This window comes from Sinocyclocheilus grahami, unplaced genomic scaffold (genome assembly GCF_001515645.1).
Source record: "Sinocyclocheilus grahami isolate Dianchi unplaced genomic scaffold, SAMN03320097.WGS_v1.1 scaffold370.1, whole genome shotgun sequence".
NCBI classification, from domain to species: Eukaryota; Metazoa; Chordata; class Actinopteri; order Cypriniformes; family Cyprinidae; genus Sinocyclocheilus; species Sinocyclocheilus grahami.
Window position 1 is genome coordinate 569,205 of NW_015505549.1, and position 26,365 is coordinate 595,569.

The 26,365-nt window shown below is 34.6% G+C and overlaps 1 protein-coding gene across 1 annotated transcript in view; it reads left to right on the forward strand.

Moving 5' to 3' along the window:
* Nucleotides 1–26,365, forward strand: part of LOC107549363 (fibrillin-2-like) — an 83,115-nt gene that overhangs the window by 28,049 nt on the left and 28,701 nt on the right. The window contains exons 10-39 of the mRNA XM_016230410.1: nucleotides 846–998; nucleotides 3,984–4,187; nucleotides 4,269–4,409; nucleotides 4,620–4,739; nucleotides 5,955–6,080; nucleotides 6,415–6,537; nucleotides 8,703–8,978; nucleotides 9,454–9,507; nucleotides 9,586–9,711; nucleotides 9,879–10,004; nucleotides 10,108–10,227; nucleotides 10,737–10,874; nucleotides 12,922–12,972; nucleotides 13,065–13,190; nucleotides 13,429–13,656; nucleotides 14,727–14,852; nucleotides 14,939–15,067; nucleotides 15,144–15,269; nucleotides 16,835–16,960; nucleotides 17,068–17,190; nucleotides 18,318–18,443; nucleotides 19,671–19,796; nucleotides 19,896–20,018; nucleotides 20,098–20,220; nucleotides 20,400–20,525; nucleotides 20,690–20,812; nucleotides 21,332–21,454; nucleotides 21,528–21,689; nucleotides 25,252–25,320; nucleotides 25,426–25,551. Of these exons, the coding sequence (XP_016085896.1) occupies nucleotides 846–998; nucleotides 3,984–4,187; nucleotides 4,269–4,409; nucleotides 4,620–4,739; nucleotides 5,955–6,080; nucleotides 6,415–6,537; nucleotides 8,703–8,978; nucleotides 9,454–9,507; nucleotides 9,586–9,711; nucleotides 9,879–10,004; nucleotides 10,108–10,227; nucleotides 10,737–10,874; nucleotides 12,922–12,972; nucleotides 13,065–13,190; nucleotides 13,429–13,656; nucleotides 14,727–14,852; nucleotides 14,939–15,067; nucleotides 15,144–15,269; nucleotides 16,835–16,960; nucleotides 17,068–17,190; nucleotides 18,318–18,443; nucleotides 19,671–19,796; nucleotides 19,896–20,018; nucleotides 20,098–20,220; nucleotides 20,400–20,525; nucleotides 20,690–20,812; nucleotides 21,332–21,454; nucleotides 21,528–21,689; nucleotides 25,252–25,320; nucleotides 25,426–25,551 (3,969 nt within the window). The remainder of the gene's footprint in view (nucleotides 1–845; nucleotides 999–3,983; nucleotides 4,188–4,268; nucleotides 4,410–4,619; nucleotides 4,740–5,954; nucleotides 6,081–6,414; nucleotides 6,538–8,702; nucleotides 8,979–9,453; nucleotides 9,508–9,585; nucleotides 9,712–9,878; nucleotides 10,005–10,107; nucleotides 10,228–10,736; nucleotides 10,875–12,921; nucleotides 12,973–13,064; nucleotides 13,191–13,428; nucleotides 13,657–14,726; nucleotides 14,853–14,938; nucleotides 15,068–15,143; nucleotides 15,270–16,834; nucleotides 16,961–17,067; nucleotides 17,191–18,317; nucleotides 18,444–19,670; nucleotides 19,797–19,895; nucleotides 20,019–20,097; nucleotides 20,221–20,399; nucleotides 20,526–20,689; nucleotides 20,813–21,331; nucleotides 21,455–21,527; nucleotides 21,690–25,251; nucleotides 25,321–25,425; nucleotides 25,552–26,365) is intronic.

Sequence of the window (26,365 nt, forward strand, 5' to 3'; positions counted from 1 at the left end):
CAAAAGTTTTGTGGTATCTTTGCGTTTCCCCCAGCTGGTGCTTTGCTTCTCATAGAACCAGGCCGTTGGGAGTCATTTAGCCTGGCGCTAATCAGCGTTAATGCACCGCCGGACCCCATACAAACACGAAAAATCTCTCTTTGAGGCTCAAGAAGGTCTGTTTCCAATTGAAGCCAGCGTTCCCGTCACCACGCTTGTGAAATCCACCCTGCCCCCCTCAGGCCGGGTCTGCAGCCTCCAGAAGAAGGGTTTCTTATGTTCGATGTAATTGGCCGAGATTACTCCACATGGACTTGATTTATTGCAGAGTGCTGGCTCATTAGCCGAGCTAATCGACTCTTAACCCCCTTTCGCATGGTTCACACATGCTAATGTCGCAGTGTACGCACCCTATCGCAACCAGCCCCCCTCGTTGACCCTGACTGAGTGAAACATCCCATCTCAACCCCGTATGCTGTTGGTCCTCCAGTGGCCTTCTCAGGCTCTCACCTCATAAATTAACTTCCTGCTAGGGGACCGTGTACAGGGCACGCATGGACTTGACTTCCTGTGATGTGCGACTGCACTCGCGAGAAAAGCATTTGTGGTATTTGGAGTTAAAAATGTGTGTAAATAACATCACTTTTGGCAATTAGAGTCAAAAAGGAACGTTAAACCATCATGTGTGATGTTATTTCCAGGTCATTTGTCACATCAAAAATGGAAGGCCAAGTTGAGCCCATTGCATTTTGGGATACTGTCGTTTTACACTGCTAATTTTGACGAAATTCACATTGTTTACAGTATGCATACTACACAAAAACAGTAGCAAGCATTTCTGATTCCTCTCTCGTTCTGCATCACAGATCATCGGGTCGGTGCGTGTTTCTCGTCTTTAGCGAACGGCCGCTGTGCGAGCGAACTGTCCGGTCAGTACACCAAGATGCAGTGCTGTTGCGACACGGGCCGCTGCTGGGCCCTCGGACACATCCCAGAGATGTGCCCCGTCAAAGGATCCGGTGAGTGTGCTAATGCTAATCATTAGCATTTTTGCTAAGTCAAGCGTCACTGTTACTATCGCTAATGCTAGAAATTTGAACTTTGTCAATGCTTTTTAGAGTTTTTAATCCATGTCTATTAGCTTTAAGGCTAACGTCTATATGCTAGCATATTCCTAAAAAAATATTTAGTGTATATACACATTTAAAATGAGAATCTTTCAATTATTTTTTTTTTGTGCTTTTTTGACGTTTTTAATCCATGCCTGTTAGCTTTGAGGCAAACGTCTGTTTGTTAGCATACTCTTAAAAGATATTTAAGATGTACATACACAATAAAAATGAACTTTTTAGAACTTCTTTGAAGATTTTAGTCCACGTCTGTTAGCTTTGAGGCTAACATCTGTATGCTAGCATACTCCTAAAAGATATTTAGTGTATATACACATTTAAAATGAGCTTCTTCAAACTTTTTAGAACTGTTTTGAATTTTCCAGTCTATGTATGTTAGCTTTGAGGCGAACATCTGTATGCTAGCATACCTTTAAAAGATATTTAGCATATAGACACTTTTAAAATTAACTTTTTAAGATGTTTTAAAGCTTTTTTGACGTTTTTAATCCATGCCTGTTAGCTTTGAGGCAAACGTCTGTTTGTTAGCATACTCTTAAAAGATATTTAAGATGTACATACACAATAAAAATGAACTTTTTAGAACTTCTTTGAAGATTTTAGTCCACGTCTGTTAGCTTTGAGGCTAACATCTGTATGCTAGCATACTCCTAAAAGATATTTAGTGTATATACACATTTAAAATGAGCTTCTTCAAACTTTTTAGAACTGTTTTGAATTTTCCAGTCTATGTATGTTAGCATTGAGGCGAACATCTGTATGCTAGCATACCATTAAAAGATATTTAGCATATAGACACATTTAAAATTAACTTTTTAAGATGTTTTAAAGCTTTTTTGAAGTTTATAGTCCATGTCTGTTAGCTTTGAGGCTAACATCTGTATGCTAGCATACTCCTACAAGAGAATTAGCATAAATACACATTTTAAATTGGCTTTTAAAACCTTTTTAGAACTTTTTTGAAGTTTTTAGTCCATGTTTGTTAGCTTTGATGCTAATATCTGTATGCTAGAATACTCTTAAAATATATATAGCATATATGTGAGCCTGGAGCACAAAACTAGTCATAAGGGTCAATTTTTCGAAACTGAGATTTATACATCATCTAAAACCTGAATAAATAAGCTTCCATTGATGTATAATTTATTGGGACAATATGTGCAAAAAAATCTAAATATTGAGAAAATCGCCTTTAAAGTTGTCCAAATGAAGTTCTTAGCAATGCATATTACTAATCAAACATTAAGTTTTAATATATTTACAGTAGGACATTTACAAAATATCTTCATGGAACATGATCTTTACTTAATATCCTAATGTACAAGAGAATTAGCATAAATACACATTTTAAATAGGCTTTTAAAAACTTTTTAGAACTTTTTTGAAGTTTTTAGTCCATGTTTGTTAGCTTTGATGCTAATATCTGTATGCTAGAATACTCTTAAAATATATATAGCATATATGTGACCCTGGAGCACATAACTAGTCATAAGGGTCAATTTTTCGAAACTGAGATTTATACATCATCTAAAACCTGAATAAATAAACTTCCATTGATGTATAATTTATTGGGACAATATGTGCAAAAAAATCTAAATATTGAGAAAATCATCTTTAAAGTTGTCCAAATGAAGTTCTTAGCAATGCATATTACTAATCAAACATTAAGTTTTAATATATTTACAGTAGGACATTTACAAAATATCTTCATGGAACATGATCTTTACTAAATATCCTAATGATTTTTGGCATAAAAGAGAAATGTATAATTGTGACCCATACAATGTATTGTTGGCTATTGCTACAAATATCCCCCAGTGACTTAACACTGCTTTTGTGCTCCAGGGTCACATATACACATTTAAAATTACCTTTTTAGAACGTTTTTGAAGCTTTTGCGATAGCAAGTAGCATAGTTTATGGCTGTAATGCAAGCTAAAGACTATTAGCGCCTTCAAAAAAGCTCCAAACGTCCTTTTCAACAGGAAATATGTCAACACAGAAAGAAAGCTTTTGTTGTATTTTGTATAAATCATTATGATCCTGTCATATTCACTAAAATGAGTGTTGACTCTGCTCATACTGTATTACAATAAAAACATCATTTCAAAGGAGGAATTTCTTTAGATGTGCGAGCGTTTGACCTTTATGTAGTGTTCTTTGAAGAGTCGCTCCAGACATGCTGTACCTCACCGCAAAATCACGATAAATATATGTCAGGTCAGCAGAGCGACCGTTCCTCGGGATAATAAAACGCTCTCTTTCATTCCCACGTCTTCACACCCGCGTGTTTTAAGCTCTTCCCTCTTCTTTGACACCGTCGTGCGTCTTCAGCAGGAATGCATGAGCGAAGCGGCTGCCAAATCCTCGGCCAACTCCTCAGTTTTTCTGCTTTAGTTTCAGTCTGCTCATTTTTTCATTGTTCATCTATATTTATATTATCTATTTAAATGATCTATATTCAATCAAAGTATTAGTTTTAAATATTAATTAATAATAATAATTATATATATGTATAAAGTAATAACACTAAATAGTATTAAAATATCTAATATATGTTAATACTATATATTTTAATAATATAAATATAAAAATAATATGTAAATAATAATATATGAACAGCATTAAAATATATATGAGGCGTTGAACAAGTGAAAAGCAGCTCTTTTTATATATCATCTATATTTCATATAATTTATATATATAAATTAAATGTATGTATATATATATATATATATATTTTTTTTATGTGATAGTTTGCATTTATGAATATTAATATAAAAATGTATAAATACTTGCAATTTAATAAATAAATGAATAAATACAATTAAAAAAAAAAAGTATTTTGTAAAAGCATCAATTGTTTAATCGTAGATGAATACAGGCGACTGTGCATCCAGAGGTTACCGTTTGCCACCGGTAACGGCGGCATCATCCACGACGGCAACGGCGGTCTGAACATCGGCGGCTACGGCAAAGGTCCCTCGCACAACGGAAACGGCGGCGGCTACATTTACGGCGGCGATCACACCATCGTAAATGGCAATGGCGGCAACGGCGGCCAGAAGATTCAGATCAGTGAGTGGAAGTTGCCAGTTTTTACCTTCAACTAACAATCCGAAGCCAAGAAATCGATGGTGTTTTATTGTTTGTGCTCAGGCCTGCTGAACGAGACGGCGATCGACGTGTGCAAGCATTTTACCAACCTGTGCCTGAACGGCCGCTGCGTTCCCACGCCGACCAGCTACCGCTGCGAATGCAACATGGGATACAGGCAGGACGTGCGCGGGGAGTGCATCGGTAAACCTGTGCATTCATCTTTAAGTGAAAGTCAAGAAAAGCCTGTTTTTTAAAATGTTGACATGGTCTGAAATGCTGCCGTCTGTAGGCGGTTTGCTTGACTTCCACAGGCCTCAGGGTTATAAACATAGCAGATTGTGTCAATATTTTAACACATATTATTGATTAATAGTGTTAATGGTCTCTCATACGTCTGCTTTCTACCCTCAGATGTGGACGAATGCATCAGTAACCCCTGTGTGAATGGAGACTGTGTCAACACACAAGGATCGTATCACTGTAAATGTCACGAGGGATACCAGGGAACTCCCACCAAACAGGCCTGCATTGGTGTGTGGCATGATATTATTCTATTTCACGCCAAAAGCATTTCTTTAGTTTCTAATTGTAGGGCTAGAACACGTTTAATGCTAACATTTTTACATTAAAAATTCTTTAGGGCTAAAAAACAGCTTTAAAGTAGGAAATATCATTACATTGTAATTTACAGTCTTGTACTTCATGACCAAAATATTATATTATTTAAAAAAAATGTATTATCATTATTTAATTTTTCTTATTCTTTAAGCAATTAAAAAAAAATAAATGCATAATATTTTAATTACAGTTAAATTTAATTGAATTACATATGACCCATTAAAATTTGAATGGAAGCAAGATTATTATATTATATTATATATACACAAAACAATATATATATATATATAGTATAAGTTTAAAAGTCTGTTCATTATTTTGTTGGTTTTCATGTTTTGTTATTATTTTTATTTTTAAGCAATTTTACTCTCCAAAAAAAGCCTAAATGCTTCATAGACAGTGAATGCATTTTTTTTATTATTTCTTAGCAAAATTTTATGTTATGGGTCCCATGAAAATTTTTATTTATTACTATTAGTATTTTTCAGTTTTCAATTTAATTTTAGTTTGTTTTAATAATTTTCTTATGTATTTTTTTTGTAAACATTTTCTACATTTAAAAATATTTATATTTATATATATTTATATCTGTATATATATATATATATATATATATATATATATATATATATATATATATATTATATATAATTTTTTTATGTATATATATATTATTTATAATTTTTTTATGTATTTATATATTGCTTTTAATTAATTTTTATTTCAGTTTTAATTTTAGTTATTTTAATACTTCAGCTTGAACTTATTTAAACTAAACTTCAACCTTAACTTCAACAAAAAAAATGTATTTAGTTAGTTTCCAAGTCAACATTTATTTTATTTTTTTGTTTATTTTTGCCAAGTAAACATTTCTTATTTAAGTCTTTAATCAAATATTTAGATTTTATTTTATTTCAGCTTTATTTAAAAAATATTTTAAGATATTTTGCATGACACACTAAACAGAAGCTAAACTTCCAAATAATGTGACTGTGCTCAGCATCCTGCACACAGCACTCAAATGGCATTTTACAATGAATGTGATGGTGAAAGTCAGCAGAACTTCACATCACACAGCCCAGCACCCTCTGGTGGGCACCTATAACTAATCTGTTCCTGTTGCTTCAGACATTGACGAGTGTATCGTGAACGGCGTTATGTGCCGTAACGGACGCTGCGTGAACACAGATGGAAGTTTCCAGTGCATCTGTAATGCTGGCTTTGAAATCAGTCCTGATGGGAAGAACTGCGTCGGTAAGTGCTTAAACTGCGACTTTAACTGCCTAATATATGTATTTTACATATTTTTACACTTTGTTTTTAAATTTCACACAAAATTAGATGCTTCACCTGTTTGTTTGCTGATTATTCGGTTGTACACTATAAAACCTGCATTAAAATATTTAACAATTGTTTTAAATGCTTTATAAATCTCTTTAAGGAGTTTGGGGTGGGTGGAGGGTGTCAGAAGGTCAACATAAACATTTTTAATTAATAATTTTGATGAATACAGTTAGTACAAGAAAACAACTGAATATCCAGCATAGTGTATTTTCAGAAATATTGAGAGCGTTTTCTCGTCTTCTAGATCATGATGAATGTGCCACCACCAACATGTGCCTCAACGGCATGTGCATAAACGAAGACGGCAGCTTCAAGTGTATCTGCAAACCTGGATTTGCTTTGGCGCCCAACGGACGCTACTGCACTGGTGAGCATGTCTGGGATTCGCTTTCAAAGATGATTAAACTCATGTACGATTTACTCATCCTCAAGTCCAAAAAAAAAATCCAACAAAATAAAAGCGCCACAAAAATGTCGTAACTTCAAGTCAATATGCTATATTCCAAGTCTTATGACGTTATACAATAGTTTTATGCGCTAAATTGCTAAAAATCTCATTTCCATTTGCAAATTTTTCCAAGTTCAACACGCCTTGAGATGTCTTTCTCGCATTGGTGACATTCAAGTCTATAGAGTCTGTCCAAATCAAAAATGTCAAAAATTTAAGTCGTTATTCTCTGAAAACTCTTCAATCTCATTTGCATTGGCTTATTTTTTCACGTCATTGGCACATGTTCGATGTCACAAGACACAAGAACCAATAGCTATGTTTCCATCCACCTATTTTTATGCGCATTTTGGATTATCGCATAAAAAACCGCTGGATGGAAACGCCACAATGCGCATAAATTTAAATAATGCGCATAAAAAACTTATCCGCACAACTGAGTAGGATAAACTTTTTATCAGATAAGAAAAAATGCGCATAAACTACGATGGAAACACATTTACCGAATAAATTCCACCATGCGCATTGAAAAAGTCACGTGACTTTGCGCTATGAGACGTGATAAATTGACTAACCAGCGGACCGATCTCGTTCACAGCATCTATATATTGTTTTGGTCATTCTGAAATGCCTGAGGAAAGTCTCATCAAAATATTTTTGTATAATTGTCTTACACGACTGCGTTCCCAAACAGTAGGCATCCACCTCTAAAAGCAATGACCGCATTTATTGTGTTACGTCTGCTCTCTCTGAAACGCAAGTAATTTATTGCATATGAAAATTAATGTATTCAGTGGCTACTCCTATATTCTTAGTGATATTTAGTGCCACAGTTTACCAGGAAGTGACAATTTTGTTCTCTTTGACTCGTTGGATGGAAACGGTGCTTTATTCGCATATGTTTTATAATAATTAATAATAATAATTGATGCATTTAGCAGACGCTTTTATCCAAACTGACTTACAGTGCATTCAGGCTATACATTTTTTACCTGTATGTGTGTTCCCTGGGAATCGAACCCATGACCTTTTGCGCTGCTAGCGCAATGCTCTACCACTGAGCCACAGGAACATATTTTATGCAATGTTCCAGTTTTGCGCAATCGAATCTTTGGATGGAAACGTAGCTAGTGACATTTCACGTCATTGACAAGACAGATCAAGCTAGTTTTCATATCAGTGATATCAAATGTCTTCGGGTTGTCACGTTTTACGATAGTTTTATGCATGAAACAAACGGTTAAATTGCTAAAATCCCATTTACAATTGCGCATTTTTGCAAGTTTGACATCAAATCTGACTTGACCTGTCTTGAGATGTCTTTGTTGACAAATGAACACCAGTTGCGAGAATCAAAGTCTTTAATGACCAAAGTTGTTATTTTCAGTCATCTGAAAATCGTTCATTCAGCGCAACTCTTCAGAACGGCTTTGCGTATGTTTTCACGTCATTGGCGCATTTTTTACGTCATTGGCTACAGTTGCAAGATGCAAGAACCAATGACATTTGACATCTCAATCCTGGTGCCACAAGACATTATACTAGTTTTGATGTCAGTAATGTCAAATGTCTTCGGTTGTTGCGTCTTGTGACCGTCACTGATGTCGTTAATGGTTTACGCTATTTTCTTCTTCGTTAAACTCTGACAGGCATCTATGAACACCAGACCTGTGGCATATTACTAGTCTATACACTATATTCCAAGTCTTCTGTCATATGATTGTGCGAGATATAGATGCTAAACCGTTAATATCAAATTTCCATTTGCGCATTTTTTCAAGTTTGACGTCAAATCTGACACCACACGTCTTGAGATGTCTTTGGTTCTCGCATCTGATGTCTTTAATGATTTTAATGACCAAAATTTAAGTTGTTATTCTCAGGAAATCGTTCCTTCATCGTAACTTTTCAATCTTGTTTGCATTTGCGTATATTTGTATATCATTGGTGCACGTTTGACGTAAATCTTTCATGTCAATGGCATCATGTTAAAAGTTGTCGCCTCTCCTGACCGTCATTGACGTCATTAGTCATTATTGACGTGTTGTTCCCTAACGGCTTGCGCCTTTGTTTCGTTCTGACAGACATAGACGAATGCCAGACCTCGGGCATCTGTATGAATGGTCGCTGCGTGAACACAGAAGGCTCTTTCCGCTGCGAGTGCCCGCCAGGGCTGGCCATCGACGTGGATGGCCGCGTCTGCGTGGACACCCACATGCGCACCACCTGCTACGGCGCAATAAAGATGGGCACGTGTTCGCGTCCATTCCCCGGGGCGGTGACCAAGTCGGAATGCTGCTGCGCCAACCCAGAACACGGCTTCGGAGAACCCTGCCAACCCTGCCCGGCGTTCAACTCCGGTAAACCACAACGATACACCTTCCAGTCACGAACGATACTTTAAAGGTGCTGTATGTACGTTTTTGACTCTACTAAAGCATAAAAATACCATAATATGTTTGCAGATATTTAAGAAACATGCTAAGTTAACATGTTACAATGTTACAGTCAGTTATTCTCCTTTGAAAATGTGCGTTCCGTGTCGGAATGTCGGTCTCTGTTTTGGTTTGTGAAACCCGCCCACTGCCAGTTTACCCAATTGTATTTCGGGACCCCGGGTTGCCAGTTGGCGGAAAACGCAGCGTATTTAATTTCATTCATCACCTGTTTAATTTCATTTAAAAAAACCCTCTCCAATATTTTGAATTTGGACTGCACTACCTAGTTCAACCACTCTGTGTCAATCCTACATACAGCACCTTTAATATCAACTCAACATACATCAGCTTTGAGTTGTGTGACAGCAGGTGGCTAACGTTGTTTGTCTGTTCGCAGCCGAGTTTCAGGCGGTGTGCAGCAGCGGACCTGGAATCACTGCAGATGGACGAGGTAAGTCTGTTTTCACGAATGCACTAATCGCGTTTGCGAATACTAAATGCTTACGGACTGTATTCGGTTTCTTCATAGACATCAACGAATGCGCTTTGGATCCAGACATCTGTCAAAACGGGATCTGCGAGAACTTGCGCGGGAGCTACCGTTGCATCTGTAACATCGGCTACGAGTCCGACACTAGCGGCAAGAATTGCGTGGGTAAGTTGCGTTAACATTTTTATTACATAAATTTGTATTATTATGTAGAAAAACGTAGCTTCTACTATGTTTTATGTAAAAAATACTTTTTGTACAATACTTGCTCTGAAAACTATGAGTAGTAATTATGATTGATTAATTTCGTTAACTTTTTGCGTATCTTTCAGACATTAACGAGTGTTTGGTGAATCGGTTGTTGTGCGACAATGGCATGTGTAGAAACACGCCTGGGAGTTACACTTGCTCTTGCCCCAAAGGATTCTCTTTCAAAGCTGACTCTGAGACTTGCGAAGGTTTCCTTACGATTATTTTTTTCCTTCGTTATCTTTTTCGTAAATTTCACATAACATTGTGTATATTGTATCTTTCGTTCTTACCTGTCCTCCTCTTTTTCAGACATCAACGAATGCGACCCCAACCCTTGCATCAACGGCATGTGCCGCAACGTAGCCGGTTCTTTCAACTGCGAATGTTCCCACGGCAGCAAGCTGGACTCCACCAGCACCATCTGCGTAGGTAAGTTTGAAAAGTCGTTTTAAGCCACAAGTTTCCATGGTAACAGCAAGTTCTCTGATTGGTGCTTGTCTTATGGATAGTTTAGTTGCTATTAAATGTTTAAATTGCTATGAAATATTTGCTAAATATGCTAAACAAAATACTACTTGAGAGACTATATTATGCAACATTAGCATAGTGATGTGCATGTCAAGGTTTATTATGCTTTTAGAGGTAACTGGACAGCATTCTGCTACTTTTATTAATTTCTAGCCAGGCGGTTTTCATTCTTTGTCTGAAACTGAATGTCGTTTGATTGAAATTAATGGAGTATGAAGGCAATAGGTCGTGCGTTTGTGCTTTCAGCATGAATGCCCACTGTGATCCCATCCCGCTAGATATCAGAGTTGGTTTTTATATATCTGCAGAAATGCAATGACTCTCCGCAGGGGAGCCGCTCCAAATGTCACAACGTCCATTTGTCATTGTCACGCATTTTTGGTTCTCTTTCACGTATTTGCTCCATGCAGACAGCATGAAAGGAACCTGCTGGCTAAACATCCAGGACAACCGCTGTGAGGTGAATATAAACGGGGCCACGCTGAAGTCCGAATGCTGCTCTACGCTGGGGGCGGCCTGGGGAAGCCCATGTGAACACTGCGAAAATGGTTAGTACATATACACAAAGCACATTTATATATATATATATATATATATATATATACTCTACGCTGCTGGGGAAGCCCATGTGAACACTGCGAAAATGGTTAGTACATATACACAAAGCACATTTATATATATATATATATATATATATATATATATATATATATATATATAAAAAAAAAAAGAATAATTAATAAAAATATATGATCTAATACAGCTATGAGTCTTTTTGGGAAAGATGCAATAAGTTTTTCACACCTGGATTTGGGGATCCTCTGCCATTCTTCCTTGCAGATCCTCTCCAGTTCTGTCAGGTTGGATGGTAAACGTTGGTGGACAGCCATTTTTAGGTCTCTCCAGAGATGCTCATTTGGGTTTAAGTCAGGGCTCTGGCTGGGCCATTCAAGAACAGTCACAGAGTTGTTGTGAAGCCACTCCTTCGTTATTTTAGCTGTGTGCTTAGGGTCATTGTCTTGTTGGAAGGTAAACCTTTGGCCCAGTCTGAGGTCCTGAGCACTCTGGAGAAGGTTTTCGTTTAGGATATCCCTGTACTTGGCCGCATTCATCTTTCCCTTGATTGCAACCAGTCGTCCTGTCCCTGCAGCTGAAAAACACCCCCACAGCATGATGCTGCCACCACCATGCTTCACTGTTGGGACTGTATTGGACAGGTGATGAGCAGTGCCTGGTTTTCTCTACACATACTGCTTAGAATTAAGGCCAAAAAGTTCTATCTTGGCCTCATCCGACCAGATAATCTTATTTCTCACCATCTTGGAGTCCTCCATGCGGGCTTTCATGTGTCTTGCACTGAGGAGAGGCTTCCGTCGGGCCACTCTGCCATAAAGCCCCGACTGGTGGAGGGCTGCAGTGATGGTTGACTTTCTACAACTTTCTCTCATCTCCCGACTGCATCTCTGGAGCTCAGCCACAGTGATCTTTGGGTTCTTCTTTACCTCTCTCACCAAGGCTCTTCTCCCCCGATAGCTCGGTTTGGCCGGACGGCCAGCTCTAGGAAGGGTTCTGGTTGTCCCAAACGTCTTCCATTTAAGGAATGGAGGCCACTGTGCTCTTGGGAACCTTAAGTGCAGCAGAATTTTTTTTGTAACCTTGGCCAGATCTGTGCCTTGCCACAATTCTGTCTCTGAGCTCTTCAGTCAGTTCCTTTGACCTCATGATTCTCATTTGCTCTGACATGCACTGTGAGCTGTAAGGTCTTATATAGACAGTTGTGTGGCTTTCCTAATCAAGTCCAATCAGTATAATCAAACACAGCTGGACTCAAATGAAGGTGTAGAACCATCTCAAGGATGATCAGAAGAAATGGACAGCACCTGAGTTAAATATATGAGTGTCACAGCAAAGGGTCTGAATACTTAGGACCATGTGATATTTCAGTTTTTCTTTTTTAATAAATCTGCAAAAATGTCAACAATTCTGTGTTTTTCTGTCAATATGGGGTGCTGTGTGTACATTAATGAGGGGAAAACATTTACTTAAATGATTTTAGCAAATGGCTGCAATATAACAAAGAGTGAAAAATTTAAGGGGGTCTGAATACTTTCCGTACCCACTGTATACTGTATGTATATATATATATATATATATATAATTTATTAGAAATTAATTTAAAAATAAATTATAATTTATATTATATGTTTTGTTAATTTGTTTGTATTTTATATTAATTGAATTAATTTTTAATTTAATAAAAAAGATTAATGTGAAAATTCTAGGTAACAAATAATTATATATCTTAGAATTGTATTTATATTTAAACAATTATACATTTTTAGATATTTCATATAAATTGTCAGTTTGTATATTATTTATATTTATTAAAAATATTAATGAGAAAAATTTAAGTAATGTGTTTGAAAAAAAAGTGTAAAACCAAATAGAATTTAATTAAGCCAAAATTGAATTTATTAATTAATTGTTTTTTTTTCAGCTAAAGGAACCATTGAACCAATATTTGCTTTAAAGACGCAATCTTAGAAACATAAAGTAAACAGTATCTCACAAGTTTTTAACCTGTATTTTCTACAGATCCAGCCTGTTCGAAAGGTTTTGCGCGCATGAAGGGACTTGTGTGTGAAGGTACGTGCTACCCACAATCCTTTGCTGCATTTACTTTCCGCATTATTTAGTGCATTGCATGATGATGCATCATGTTTCTGCTCCGTCTTTAGATATTAACGAGTGTGAGGTATTTCCCGGCGTGTGCACAAACGGACGCTGTGTGAACACGCAAGGCTCGTTCCGATGCGAGTGTCCGGAGGGACTTACGCTGGATGGAGCCGGACGAACATGTGTTGGTATGAAAACATAATCATTAACTTTCCTTTCTCAAACGATTTATTGCTTTAGTTGATTTATTGGTTGCAGACAGCATAATACATCAACATGAATATGTTTTTAAACCAAAAACAGAAACTATCAACTTGATTTATGACTTAAAAAGAACAACTGATCCAAAACAAACCTGTTTTTTTGTAACTAACAACACGTGCTAACCAAACAGTGGTGATTTAAAGTGGTTTGTGTGTCCTGTAGATCTCAGAAGCGAGCAGTGTTATATGAAATGGGACGAGGACGAGTGCGTGGAGCCATTACCGGGCCGGTATCGTGCGGATATGTGCTGCTGTACAGTGGGAGCGGCATGGGGCGTGGACTGTGAGGCCTGTCCCAAACCAAACACGCCCGAATTCAAAACCATCTGCCCGCGGGGACCCGGAATCGCCAACCGAGGAGACATCCTGACAGGACGACCTTTCTACAAAGGTGGAGCGTCAGAGCTGTCTGTCATTTATTCATAGGGATGTGTGGATATAGAACATTTCGACCGATATGATACCGATAATTATGTTGTTTTGGTCGATAACCGATATTGGCCGATATTATACATCTATAGTGTTTACAGCAATCGAAAACATTGTTAGAAACAGAAGTTTGCTGATATTATCGGCTTCCAACATCACCTTAATCGAGCCGATACCAATAATTTAGAAAACACTAATATCTGATACCGATATTGGCTGACAAGAAAAATTCACACACAAAACCTGATGAATTTATAATATTTTATAGTAATGTTATATTATATAAAATTCTATTTATGTTATAATTAAATAAAAGTAAATATAATTATTTGTTACCTAAAACATTGACAATTTTTATTATAATATAAATGATATACAAATTGACAAAATATATATAAAACATATTATTAATTAATTATTATTATTATTAAAATAAATAAATATTTTGTTACCTAAAATTTTCACATTAATCTTTTTATTAAATTAATAAAACATATATGTAATTATTATTAATTATATACAAATTGGCAAATATATATATATATAATATTGTTATTATTTAAATATAAATAAAATTATTATAAATGTAAATAATTGTTACATAAAACTTTCACTTTAATCTTTTTACTAAATTAAATACAAATGTATTTAAAATGTACAAATTGACAAAATGTATTTAAAATGTTAAAAATTATAATCATTATTTTAATATAACTATAATTATAATAAATTAATATAATTATTTATTACCTGAAACTTTCACATTAATCTTTTTTTTTTTACGAATTTAAATACAATTTAAATACAATTAATTAATTTGTATACAAATTGACTTTTTTCATTTTTATTAATTACATTTTTTATTTATTTACAAATTTTTGTTTTTCCATACATTTTTCTGCCGTTTTCTCCCCAGAATATCACTAGGTTACAAAAACACTCAAATACACAGAAAGTAAGATTATTGGTATTTCCTTCAGGGTTTTTTCTGCGTGTTGAATAATGAGGTTATGAGCCTGTTTTTCTCTGTAGATGTGAATGAATGTAAGGTCTTCAAAGGCCTGTGCACTCACGGGACGTGCCGAAACACCATCGGGAGCTTCAAATGCCGCTGTGACAGCGGTTTCGCCCTCACCATGGAGGAGAGGAACTGCATAGGTCAACATCTCACCCGTCACCGCATCTAAATCAAACACAAGATGTGTTTCAATGCACCGCTCACACTGTTCCCATCGTTCCCGCAGATATCGACGAGTGCACCATCTCTCCGGACCTGTGCGGACACGGCGTCTGCGTCAACACGCCCGGCAGCTTCGAGTGCGAGTGTTTCGAGGGCTACGAGAGCGGCTTCATGATGATGAAGAACTGCATGGGTGAGACTCGAACCCGTGCCGTTTCCTGCAGCCTCTGAAAGCCTGCGTGTGTCACAGCATCTCTGTCTCTCTCTAGACATCGATGAATGCGAGAGGGAGCCCCTGCTGTGCCGCGGCGGCACGTGTCTGAACACAGAGGGCAGTTATGAGTGTGACTGTCCTCCGGGACACCAGCTGAGTCCAGAAGCTTCGGCCTGTGAAGGTACAGGAGAGCCACACTCCAAACCAATCAATAAATCATGTGTATTTCTATACTGAAATGTGTATACATTCTGTTTGCCATATACAACACTTATTTATATAATTACAATTATTTTTAATCAACTTATCCAGTTAGTATTTTATCACTTTATTCATATATATATTTTTTTTTTTACCAATTTAGTAATATCCAATTCAACATAAACAACTCTTATTTATATAATTATTTTTATTTATATAATTACATTTATTTTTAATTAACTTATCCAGTTACTATTTTATCACTTTAGTAATATTTCATATTTTTTTACCAATTTAGTAATATTCAATTCAACATAAACAACACTTATTTATATAATTATTTTCATTTATATAATTAAAATGATTTTTAATGAACTTATCCAGTTAGTATTTTAACACTTTAATAATATTTCATATATTTTTTTTTTTTACCAATTTAGTAATATTCAATTCAACATTACTGTTATTATTTAATTTATAAAAGTTTCATTTTATAGTTATTAGACAAATAGTATTAATAAATACACCATAGATTATGAATAGTAATAAAATGAGTACATTACTATTAATAATAATATTATTATTATCATTTAAATACAATGAATATATATTTGTTTGTTAAAATTTGTATAAAAATGTGTTAGTAGAACATACTCTTTATATCATATAGAACCTATTTATGTAATTTTACTTTATTTTAATAACTGATCCAGTTAATATTTTATCCATTTAGCAATATTTCATATTTAGAAGTTATTATTTAGTGCTTAATTAAAATAAATTGTATAATTTTTTTTATTTCTAAAAATATATAATTTTTAGTTATTACAGAAATAGTGTGTATAGTAAATATTATTAAAGTAAATACAATATTTTTTATAATTAATAATAATAATAATAATAATAATACCATAATTTAAATATAAAGGATATATATTTGTATAATAGCATTTGTATATAATATAACATTCAATATAGAAAACACAGAACTTTATTAATATATAAAACACATATAATTTAACGTTAATAATGTTATCCATTTAGTAATATTATAACTTTGAAACCAATTTGTTAATATATTTAATTTAGAATAGTGGTATTTACTATTTTATTTTATTTTATTTATAATACTTTATAATGTTATGTTTATTAAAGACATATAAATGTATACATACATATACATAATAAATAATATTATTTACTTTAGTACTACAGTATAATTAAATAATAAATAATTAAAATTAAAACGTTTTAAATAGTATTTTAAATGAAAATTTAAATAATTCTAAACTTTAAATGTTATCAATATTTTTCTTATTTTTATCAATTCATGTTTATTTAAATAATTATTTTATTTATAATTTTATTACAAAAATAATATTTGAAAATACATCATATGTAATAGTATTACTAAATAAATTATAGTATTATTATTAACATGATTTGAATATAATACAAGTTTCTATATTTTAGAACTACACAATTGAATTTCATTAACTTCATTTTCAATTTATTTATGTTTGTTATCTTGTTTGTTTCCCCCAGATGTGAACGAGTGTCAGCTCAGTGATAACCTGTGTAGGAACGGTCAGTGTGTGAACATGGTGGGCACCTATCAGTGCTCCTGTGACATGGGATACCAGGTGACGCCCGACAGACAGGGCTGCGTGGGTGAGAAAACCTCCAGCAACATCAACATGCATGAAGCAATTCATTCTCAGAAACACTGCATCCAAAACTCAATATAAAGGTAAATGTGCATGTTCTCATCTTCACAGATATCGACGAGTGCACCATCATGAACGGCGGCTGCGATACTCACTGTACGAACTCTGAGGGCAGTTACGAATGCAGCTGCAGCGAGGGTTACGCGCTCATGCCCGACCTCAGGACCTGCGCCGGTAACACGCACACTCACTCACACACACACACACACACACACACACACGCACACTCACTCACACACACACACACACACGCACACACACGCACACTCACTCACACACACACACACACACGCACACACACGCACACTCACTCACACACACACACACACACGCACACACACGCACACTCACTCACACACACACACACACACGCACACACACGCACACTCACTCACACACACACACACACACGCACACACACGCACACTCACTCACACACACACACACACACGCACACACACGCACACTCACTCACACACACACACACACACGCACACACACGCACACTCACTCACACACACACACACACACGCACACACACGCACACTCACTCACACACACACACACACACGCACACACACGCACACTCACTCACACACACACACACACACGCACACACACGCACACTCACTCACACACACACACACACACGCACACACACGCACACTCACTCACACACACACACACACACGCACACACACGCACACTCACTCACACACACACACACACACGCACACACACGCACACTCACTCACACACACACACACACACGCACACACACGCACACTCACTCACACACACACACACACACGCACACACACGCACACTCACTCACACACACACACACACACGCACACACACGCACACTCACTCACACACACACACACACACGCACACACACGCACACTCACTCACACACACACACACACACGCACACACACGCACACTCACTCACACACACACACACACACGCACACACACGCACACTCACTCACACACACACACACACACGCACACACACGCACACTCACTCACACACACACACACACACGCACACACACGCACACTCACTCACACACACACACACACACTCACACTCACACACACACACACACGCACACACACACACACATTCACACACACACTCACAATCACACACACACACACACACACTCACACACACTTATGCACACACACACACATACACTCACGCACACTCACACACACACTCACTCACACACACACACACACTCACACACGGTCACGGTGCCTCTCAGACTGACCCACGTCTCTTCCCGTAGACATCGACGAGTGTGAAGACACGCCGGACATCTGCGACGGCGGTCAGTGTACGAACATCCCCGGAGAATATCGCTGCCTCTGCTATGACGGCTTCATGGCCTCTATAGACATGCGCACCTGCATCGGTGAGTTTATACGAAACTCAACTGACCTATGCATTTGAGTTTCTATTACTTTTAAATAAAAAACAATCAAATTATTTACTTTTAAATAATTTGACATTATTTCATTTTAATGGTTAGTAACCTTGATTTATTTCATGAATTATTTTTTTTATTTTTTTTATTTGTTTGTGTAATTTAAGTAATTAAAATAAATAGTTATTTAGTTCAATTAAATCATTTTACATTATTTCATTTAATTCTTAGTAACCTTGATTTATTTTATGATTTTTTACAATTATTTTATGTTTGTTTGTGTAATTTAAAGAATTAAAATAAGCAATAATTTAATTTTAATTAAATATTTTTACATTACATTCATGCTTAGTAACCTTGATTTATTCAATGATTTTTTTTATTAAATATTTAAATTTTTAATTAACTTTTAGTTTACTTTTATTTCAATAATAAAAATAGTAATGCTTTACTTTGAATTAAAGTTTACATTATTAAATTCGAAGGTATGGTAACCTTGATTTGTTTTGATTAATTATTATTATTATATATATATATTTTTTTTTACTTTTAAATAATAAAAATAATTACTTTTAATTAAATAATTTTAATGTTTACTAACCCTGATTTATTTTATATTTTTAATGAATTATTCAATTTGTTTGTCATATTATTATTTTTTAATTTAGTTTGTATTAATACCTTTTTTATATTTCTTGTAATTTATCAAGAATGTACTTTTTACTTAATTTGATATTATTTAACTTGAATGTCTAGTAACCTTGACTGAAGTAACTTTTAATTAAACAATTAAATAATTTTAATGTTTAGTAACCCTGATTTATTTTATAATTTTTTATAAATTATTAATTCAGTTTGTTTGTCATTTCATTTATTTGTATGTTTAATTTTAATGTTGTAACCTTGATTTATTTGATTAATTATTTAACTTATTTGATTTTAAATAATGAAATAATGATTTGATTTTAGCTAAATAAGTTTACATTATTTAATGTTATCTGAATTCATTTTAATCAAAGTAACCAAAAATAAGCTTGATTTTTTTATTTTATTGAATTTTTGTATGAATTATTTTATTGCATTTTTTATTTATTTGCATTTTTCCTTTGTATATTTTTATTCTGACGTTTAGTCATGATATTGTAATGTTTTATTTATTTATTTGTATGTCTGTATTACGTCCTATATGATCTTTCCTGTCATGTATTCGTCCAGATGTCAACGAATGTGATCTGAATCCCAACATCTGTCTGCACGGCGACTGTGAAAACACGAAAGGCTCCTTCATCTGCCACTGTCAGCTGGGATACTTCGTCAAGAAGGGCTCCACCGGATGCACAGGTACGACAGAGTCAGAGAAAAACCAGATCAGAGCAGATCGAGGAGTTCAGGCCGGTTCTGGATCATGCCAGCTGGTGTAAAGTGTTTGTATTTTGGCAGACGTCGATGAGTGTGAGATCGGCGCTCATAACTGCGACATGCACGCCGCCTGCGTCAACGTCCCGGGGAGCTTCAAGTGCCGCTGCCGCAACGGCTGGGAGGGCGACGGGATCAAGTGCGTCGGTGAGTGACGAGCGCCGCTGATCTCCAGGTGAGCGTCAGAGTCTGGCTGTGGTTTGAGGCTGTTTTTGTGTCGCTGCAGATGTGGATGAGTGCGTGACTGAAGAACACAACTGTAACCCGAAGGCTGAGTGCATGAACACGCCGGGATCGTACCGCTGCTCCTGTAAAGAGGGATTCAACGGCGACGGATTCACCTGCTCCGGTATCACACATAGCAACTGCATTGGGCTTTTCCTTTCTTCTTTTATTTTATGAAGTTATTTTATTTGTGTGTTTGTGCAATTTATTTTAATTTAAACTTTAAATACAATAATAAAAAAAAAATCTTTACTTATAAAGTAATCTAATAAAGTAATCTTTTACTCTTGGTTGTTTGTGCAGACATGGACGAGTGTGCGGATAACGTGAATCTGTGTGAGAACGGCCAGTGTCTGAACGCACCGGGAGGATATCGCTGCGAGTGTGAGATGGGCTTCACCCCGACTGAAGACAGCCAGGCCTGCCAGGGTAAACACACACACACACACACAGAGGTACAGTAACACACACACACACACACACACACAAACACACACACACACACACACAGAGATACAGTAACACACACACACACACAGAGATACAGAAACACACACACACACTCACTCAGTCCGCTCTGTGTCGTCCGTCAGACATCGACGAGTGTAACTTCCAGAACATCTGTGTGTTCGGATCGTGTCAGAACCTGCCGGGAATGTTTCGCTGTGTGTGTGACTACGGATACGAGCTGGACCGCAGCGGAGGAAACTGCACAGGTGACACACACACACACACACACACACACACCTCAGTTTTGAGCATCATGTTCACAAATCACAAAAGCTTTTATAAGATAGTATTTGTTTGTGAATTCGTTTATTTGTTTGTGTAATTTACACAAAATAATTCTATATTAATATTTAAATTAAATATATGAAATGTATATTAATATTTTAATAATTAATATTTTTTTATAGAACTTTTAATTAATTTTGCATGATTTAATAATTTTAATAAAGAAAAGCAGATATATAACATTTCAGAAAAAAGCTAAAAAAACAGACTAAATGCGAGCGTAGCCTTGATTTTGAGCAGTTTTATGTTTTATGTTTTTGTAAGATTGTATTTTTGTGAATTTTTAGTTTTATTAAAAACTCGCGTTACTTGTAATGCATTCCCCCAACACTGTTCATTTCAGCAAGCATCTACAAAAGAGCCTCTGAATGTGAGCGCAGTCTCAGTTTCGGGCATCACACTTGCGTGTGGTTTCTCAGTTTTGTCTCTCTCTTTCACAGATATAAACGAGTGTTTCGATCCGGTGAACTGCATCAACGGCGTGTGTGTGAATCTGCCCGGCAGCTACCTGTGCAACTGCCCGCCAGACTTCGAGCTCAACCCGTCGGGCGTGGGCTGTGTCGGTACTGAAGCCGTCCCGCCGCATGATTTCACCCGAATCACGGTGCAGTTAATCTAATGTCTGTTCTGTGGCAGACACTCGTGTGGGGAACTGCTTCCTGGACACTCTGGACCGCGGTGACGGAGGCATCTCCTGCAGCGCTGAGATCGGGGTGGGAGTGACCCGCGCCTCCTGCTGCTGCTCGCTGGGGGGAGCCTGGGGAAACCCCTGCGAACTCTGCCCTCCCATCAACTCCAGTACAGACACACCAGAGCATCACACAGCTGTTCAGACGATCCATACTCTACCGCTCAAACGCTTGTAATGTTTTACAGGAGTCTCTTCTGCTCATCAAGGCTGCATTTATTTGATCAGAAATACAGGAAAAATGTGAAATATTATTACCATGTAAAATAACGTGTTTCTATTTAAATATACATTCAAATCGAATTTATTCCTGTGATGCAGCGCTGAATTACTCCAGTCTTCAGTGTCACATGATCTTCAGAAATCACTCTAATATGCTGATTTATTATGCTTCATATTTTTTGGGAACCTGTGATACTTTTTTCAGGATTCTTTGATGAATAGAACGTTAAAAAGAACAGCATTTATTTAAAATAGAAATCTTCTCTAACAATAAAATTTGAGATCAGTACATTTTTATTCTCTTTTTTTGAAAGAAATGAAAACTTTTATTCAGCGAGGATGTGTTAAATTGATAAGACGTGACAGAATTGTTAGAAAAGATTTATATTTTGAATAAATGCTGTTCTTTTTAACGTTCTATTTATCAAAGAATCCTGAAAAAAGTATCACAGGTTCCAAAAAAACAATATTGTGCAGCACAACATTAATAGTTCTAATAATAAATCAGCATATTAGAATGATTTCTGAAGATCATGTGACACTTTATACTGGAGTAATGGCTGATGGAAATTCAGCTTTGCATCACAGAAATAAATTATATTTTAAAAGATATTAAAATAGAAAGCGTTATTTTATATTGTAAAAACATTTTGCAATATTACAGTTTTTTTCTGTATTTTTGATCAAATAAATGCAGCCTTGATGAGCAGAAGAGACTTCTTTAAAAAACATTACAAGTCTCACTGATCCTAAACCTTTGAGCGGTAGTGTATGTTTTTTTTTTCAATGGCCAATAATTAATTCAGAAAGCAGGATAAATAATAGCAAATATAATGATTATATATAAACATGTATGTAAAGAATATGCTACAATTTGATTCAATTGCTGAAATAAAATTAGTTTACGCAGTATTAGCTTCAATTTCACTTAAAAATATTTAAAAATAAGCAGCAGCTGTTTCGGATAATTTGTGAAATATTCATTACATTTTTAATATGTCTATCTCTACTGAGCTATATGTTTAAAACAGCTCATAAAAATGAATTCATAGAATGAAACAATGTTAATAAACATTAAAATCAAACCATGTAAAACTATTTAAAAGCAAATGGCTAATTTTAATGGTTTTCTGTTACAATGACACAAAATAAATAATTTGTGAAACATAAGTTCTTAAAATAAATCAAGGCTATTAAAAGGTGAAATTATATATATATATATATATATATATATATAAATTAATTTACTTTTAATAAAATGTAACTTTTTTCATTTTAATGTTCAGTAACCTTGATTTATTTTAAGAATGTATGTCCTTTTAATTAATTAACTTTTAATTGAATAATTTTATATTAAATGTATATGAGTACTGTAATTGTTATATATGTTTATATTATTATATGATATATATATTTTAGATGAATATTTAATTAAATATTTATATTAATTGTATATTAATATTTAACAATAATTAGCTTATAAAAATTAATTTATATAATAAAACAATGTTAATAAACATTAAAATCAAATAATGTAAAATTATTTAAAAGCAAATGGCTAATTTTAATGATTTTCTGTTACAATTAAATGACCCAAAATAATTCATTTGTGAAACATAAGTTAATAAAATAAATCAAGGCTATTAAAACATGATTTTATATATATATATATATATATATATATATATATATATATATTAATATTTCATTTAATTTACTTTTAATACAATTTTACTTTTTTTTATTTTAATGTTCAGTAACCTTGATTTATTTTATGATTGTTTGTCATTTTAATTAAATAATATAATTAAATGTATATAAGTGTTTTAATTGTTACATATGTTTATATTATTATGATATAATTTTAGATTAATATATAATTAAATATTTATATTAAATTTATATCAATATTTAAAAATTATTTTAGGTTTATCAACCTTGATTTATTTTAAGAATGTATTTTCATTAGTTTTCTATTACGTTTTTATTCATATTCATTTTATTTATGAGTGTGTGTGTGTATATATCTAAAATAACAAAAATATTTATTTATTATTAATTATATATTATTTATTATTAATAATGATAAAAAATTTGTTATTTTATGTATAAATTACATCAAATTATACAAATATGTAATATAAATATAAAATAATTAATAAATAATAGCTCAGTGGAATTTGTATTTATATTTAAATTATATAAAATGATATATACATTTTATAAATATTATAATGTTATATAAAATGTAGTGCTGTCAAATGATTAATCGCATCCAAAATATAAGTTTTTGTTTACATAATATGTGTGTGTACTGTGTATATTTATTATGTATATATAAATACACACGCATGCATGTATATATTTCAGAAAAATATGTTATTTTTATATATTAAATATATTTATTTATAATACAAATTTTATGAATATAAACAAACATGTAAATATTATCAAAATATATACTGCATGTGTGTGTATTTATATATACATAATAAATATACACAGAACACACACATATATATCATACAAACAAAAACTTTTATTTTGAATGCGATTAATCGCGATTAATCGTTTGACAGCACTAATCAAATTAAATTATTAAGATTGCATAAAATTATGATTCATTTTTTATTCCCCGTTACTTTAGTTTCTTGTGGAGCGTAACAAAAATAGACCGATATATCGGTAAATATGTAGTTATTTAGCATCAGCCGATATCTACAGGAAAACCACCTGAAACTGGAATTCCCTCTATTTTTTGTCTCATTTACTGTCATTAAATAATAATTTGTATATATGTGTCCCTGGAGCACAAAAGCAGTGTTAAGTCGCTGGGGGATATTTGTAGCAATAGCCAACAATACATTGTATGGGTCACAATTATCGATTTTTCTTTTATGCCAAAAATCATTAGGATATTAAGTAAAGATCATGTTCCATGAAGATATTTAGTAAATTTCCTACTGTAAATATATCAAAACTTAATGTTTGATTAGTAATATGCATTGCTAAGAACTTCATTTGAACAACTTTAAAGATGATTTTCTCAATATTTAGATTTTTTTGCACCCTCAGATTCCAGATTTTCACATAGTTGTATCTCGACCAAATATTGTCCTATCCTAACAAACCCTACATCCATGAAAAGCTTATTTATTCAGCTTTCAGCTTTAAAAAATTGACCTTTATGACTGGTTTTGTCCTCCAGGGTCACATATGATATATGTCATCATTATAATGGCAGTCGGTCACTCTGATATCGGTACGAGCGAACAGTCAGACTGCTTGTATTCATGATCTTTAAAAAATTGACCTTTATGACCTGGTTTTGTCCTCCAGGGTCACATATGATATATGTCATCATTATAATGGCAGTCGGTCACTCTGATATCGGTACGAGCGAACAGTCAGACTGCTTGTATTCATGATGAACTTTGTGTCTCCTCACAGCCGAGTACAAAACCCTGTGTCCCGGAGGAGAGGGCTTCCGGCCCAATCCCATCACCGTGATCCTGGAGGGTAAGAGCAGATGCTGTGATGCAGGACAGCGCCTGCCGTCTGGTGTGTGTGTGTGTGTGTGTGTGTGTAATGACGGCCCTCTCTGTCTCTGTGTCCCGCTCGCAGACATCGACGAGTGCCAGGAGCTGCCGGGTCTGTGTCAGGGGGGAAACTGCGTCAACACCTTCGGCAGCTTCCAGTGCGAGTGTCCCGCCGGATACTACCTCAACCAGGAGACGCGCATCTGCGAAGGTCATTTGAGTTCACCTGAGGCGCTCATATTTTATGATCGGTTCATTTTTAATGTTTAGTAACCTTTCATTATATTTGTGACCCTGGAGCACAAAACCAGTCATTAGGGTCACTTTTCATCTGAAAGCTGAATAAATAATCTTTCCATTGATGTATTGTTTGTTAGGATCGGACAATATCTGGCAGAGATACAACTATTTGAAAATCTGGAATCTGAGGGTGCAAAAAAATCTAAATATTGAGAAAATCATCTTTAAAGTTGTCAGTCATTAGGGTCACTTTTCATCTGAAAGCTGAATAAATAAGCTTTCCATTGATGTATGGTTTGTTAGGATCGGACAATATCTGGCAGAGATACAACTATTTGAAAATCTGGAATCTGAGGGTGCAAAAAAATCTAAATATTGAGAAAATCATCTTTAAAGTTGTTCAAATGAAGTTCTTAGCAATGCATATTACTAATCAAACATTAAGTTTTGATATATTTACGGTAGGGAATTTACAAAATATCTTCATGGAACATGATCTTTAATTAATATCCTAATGATTTTTGGCATAAAAGAGAAATGTATAATTGTGACCCATACAATGTATTGTTGGCTATTGCTACAAATATCCCCCAGCGACTTAACACTGCTTTTGTGCTCCAGGGTCACATTTATGCATTAATTTATTTGTTTGTGTAATTTACTTTTACTTTTATATAACAATAAATAATGTCTAATTAAACAATGGAATATTCATATTTCAATTACATATTAATTTTAATTGTATATTCATATTTGTAATATTTTAAATACATTTATTGAATTTT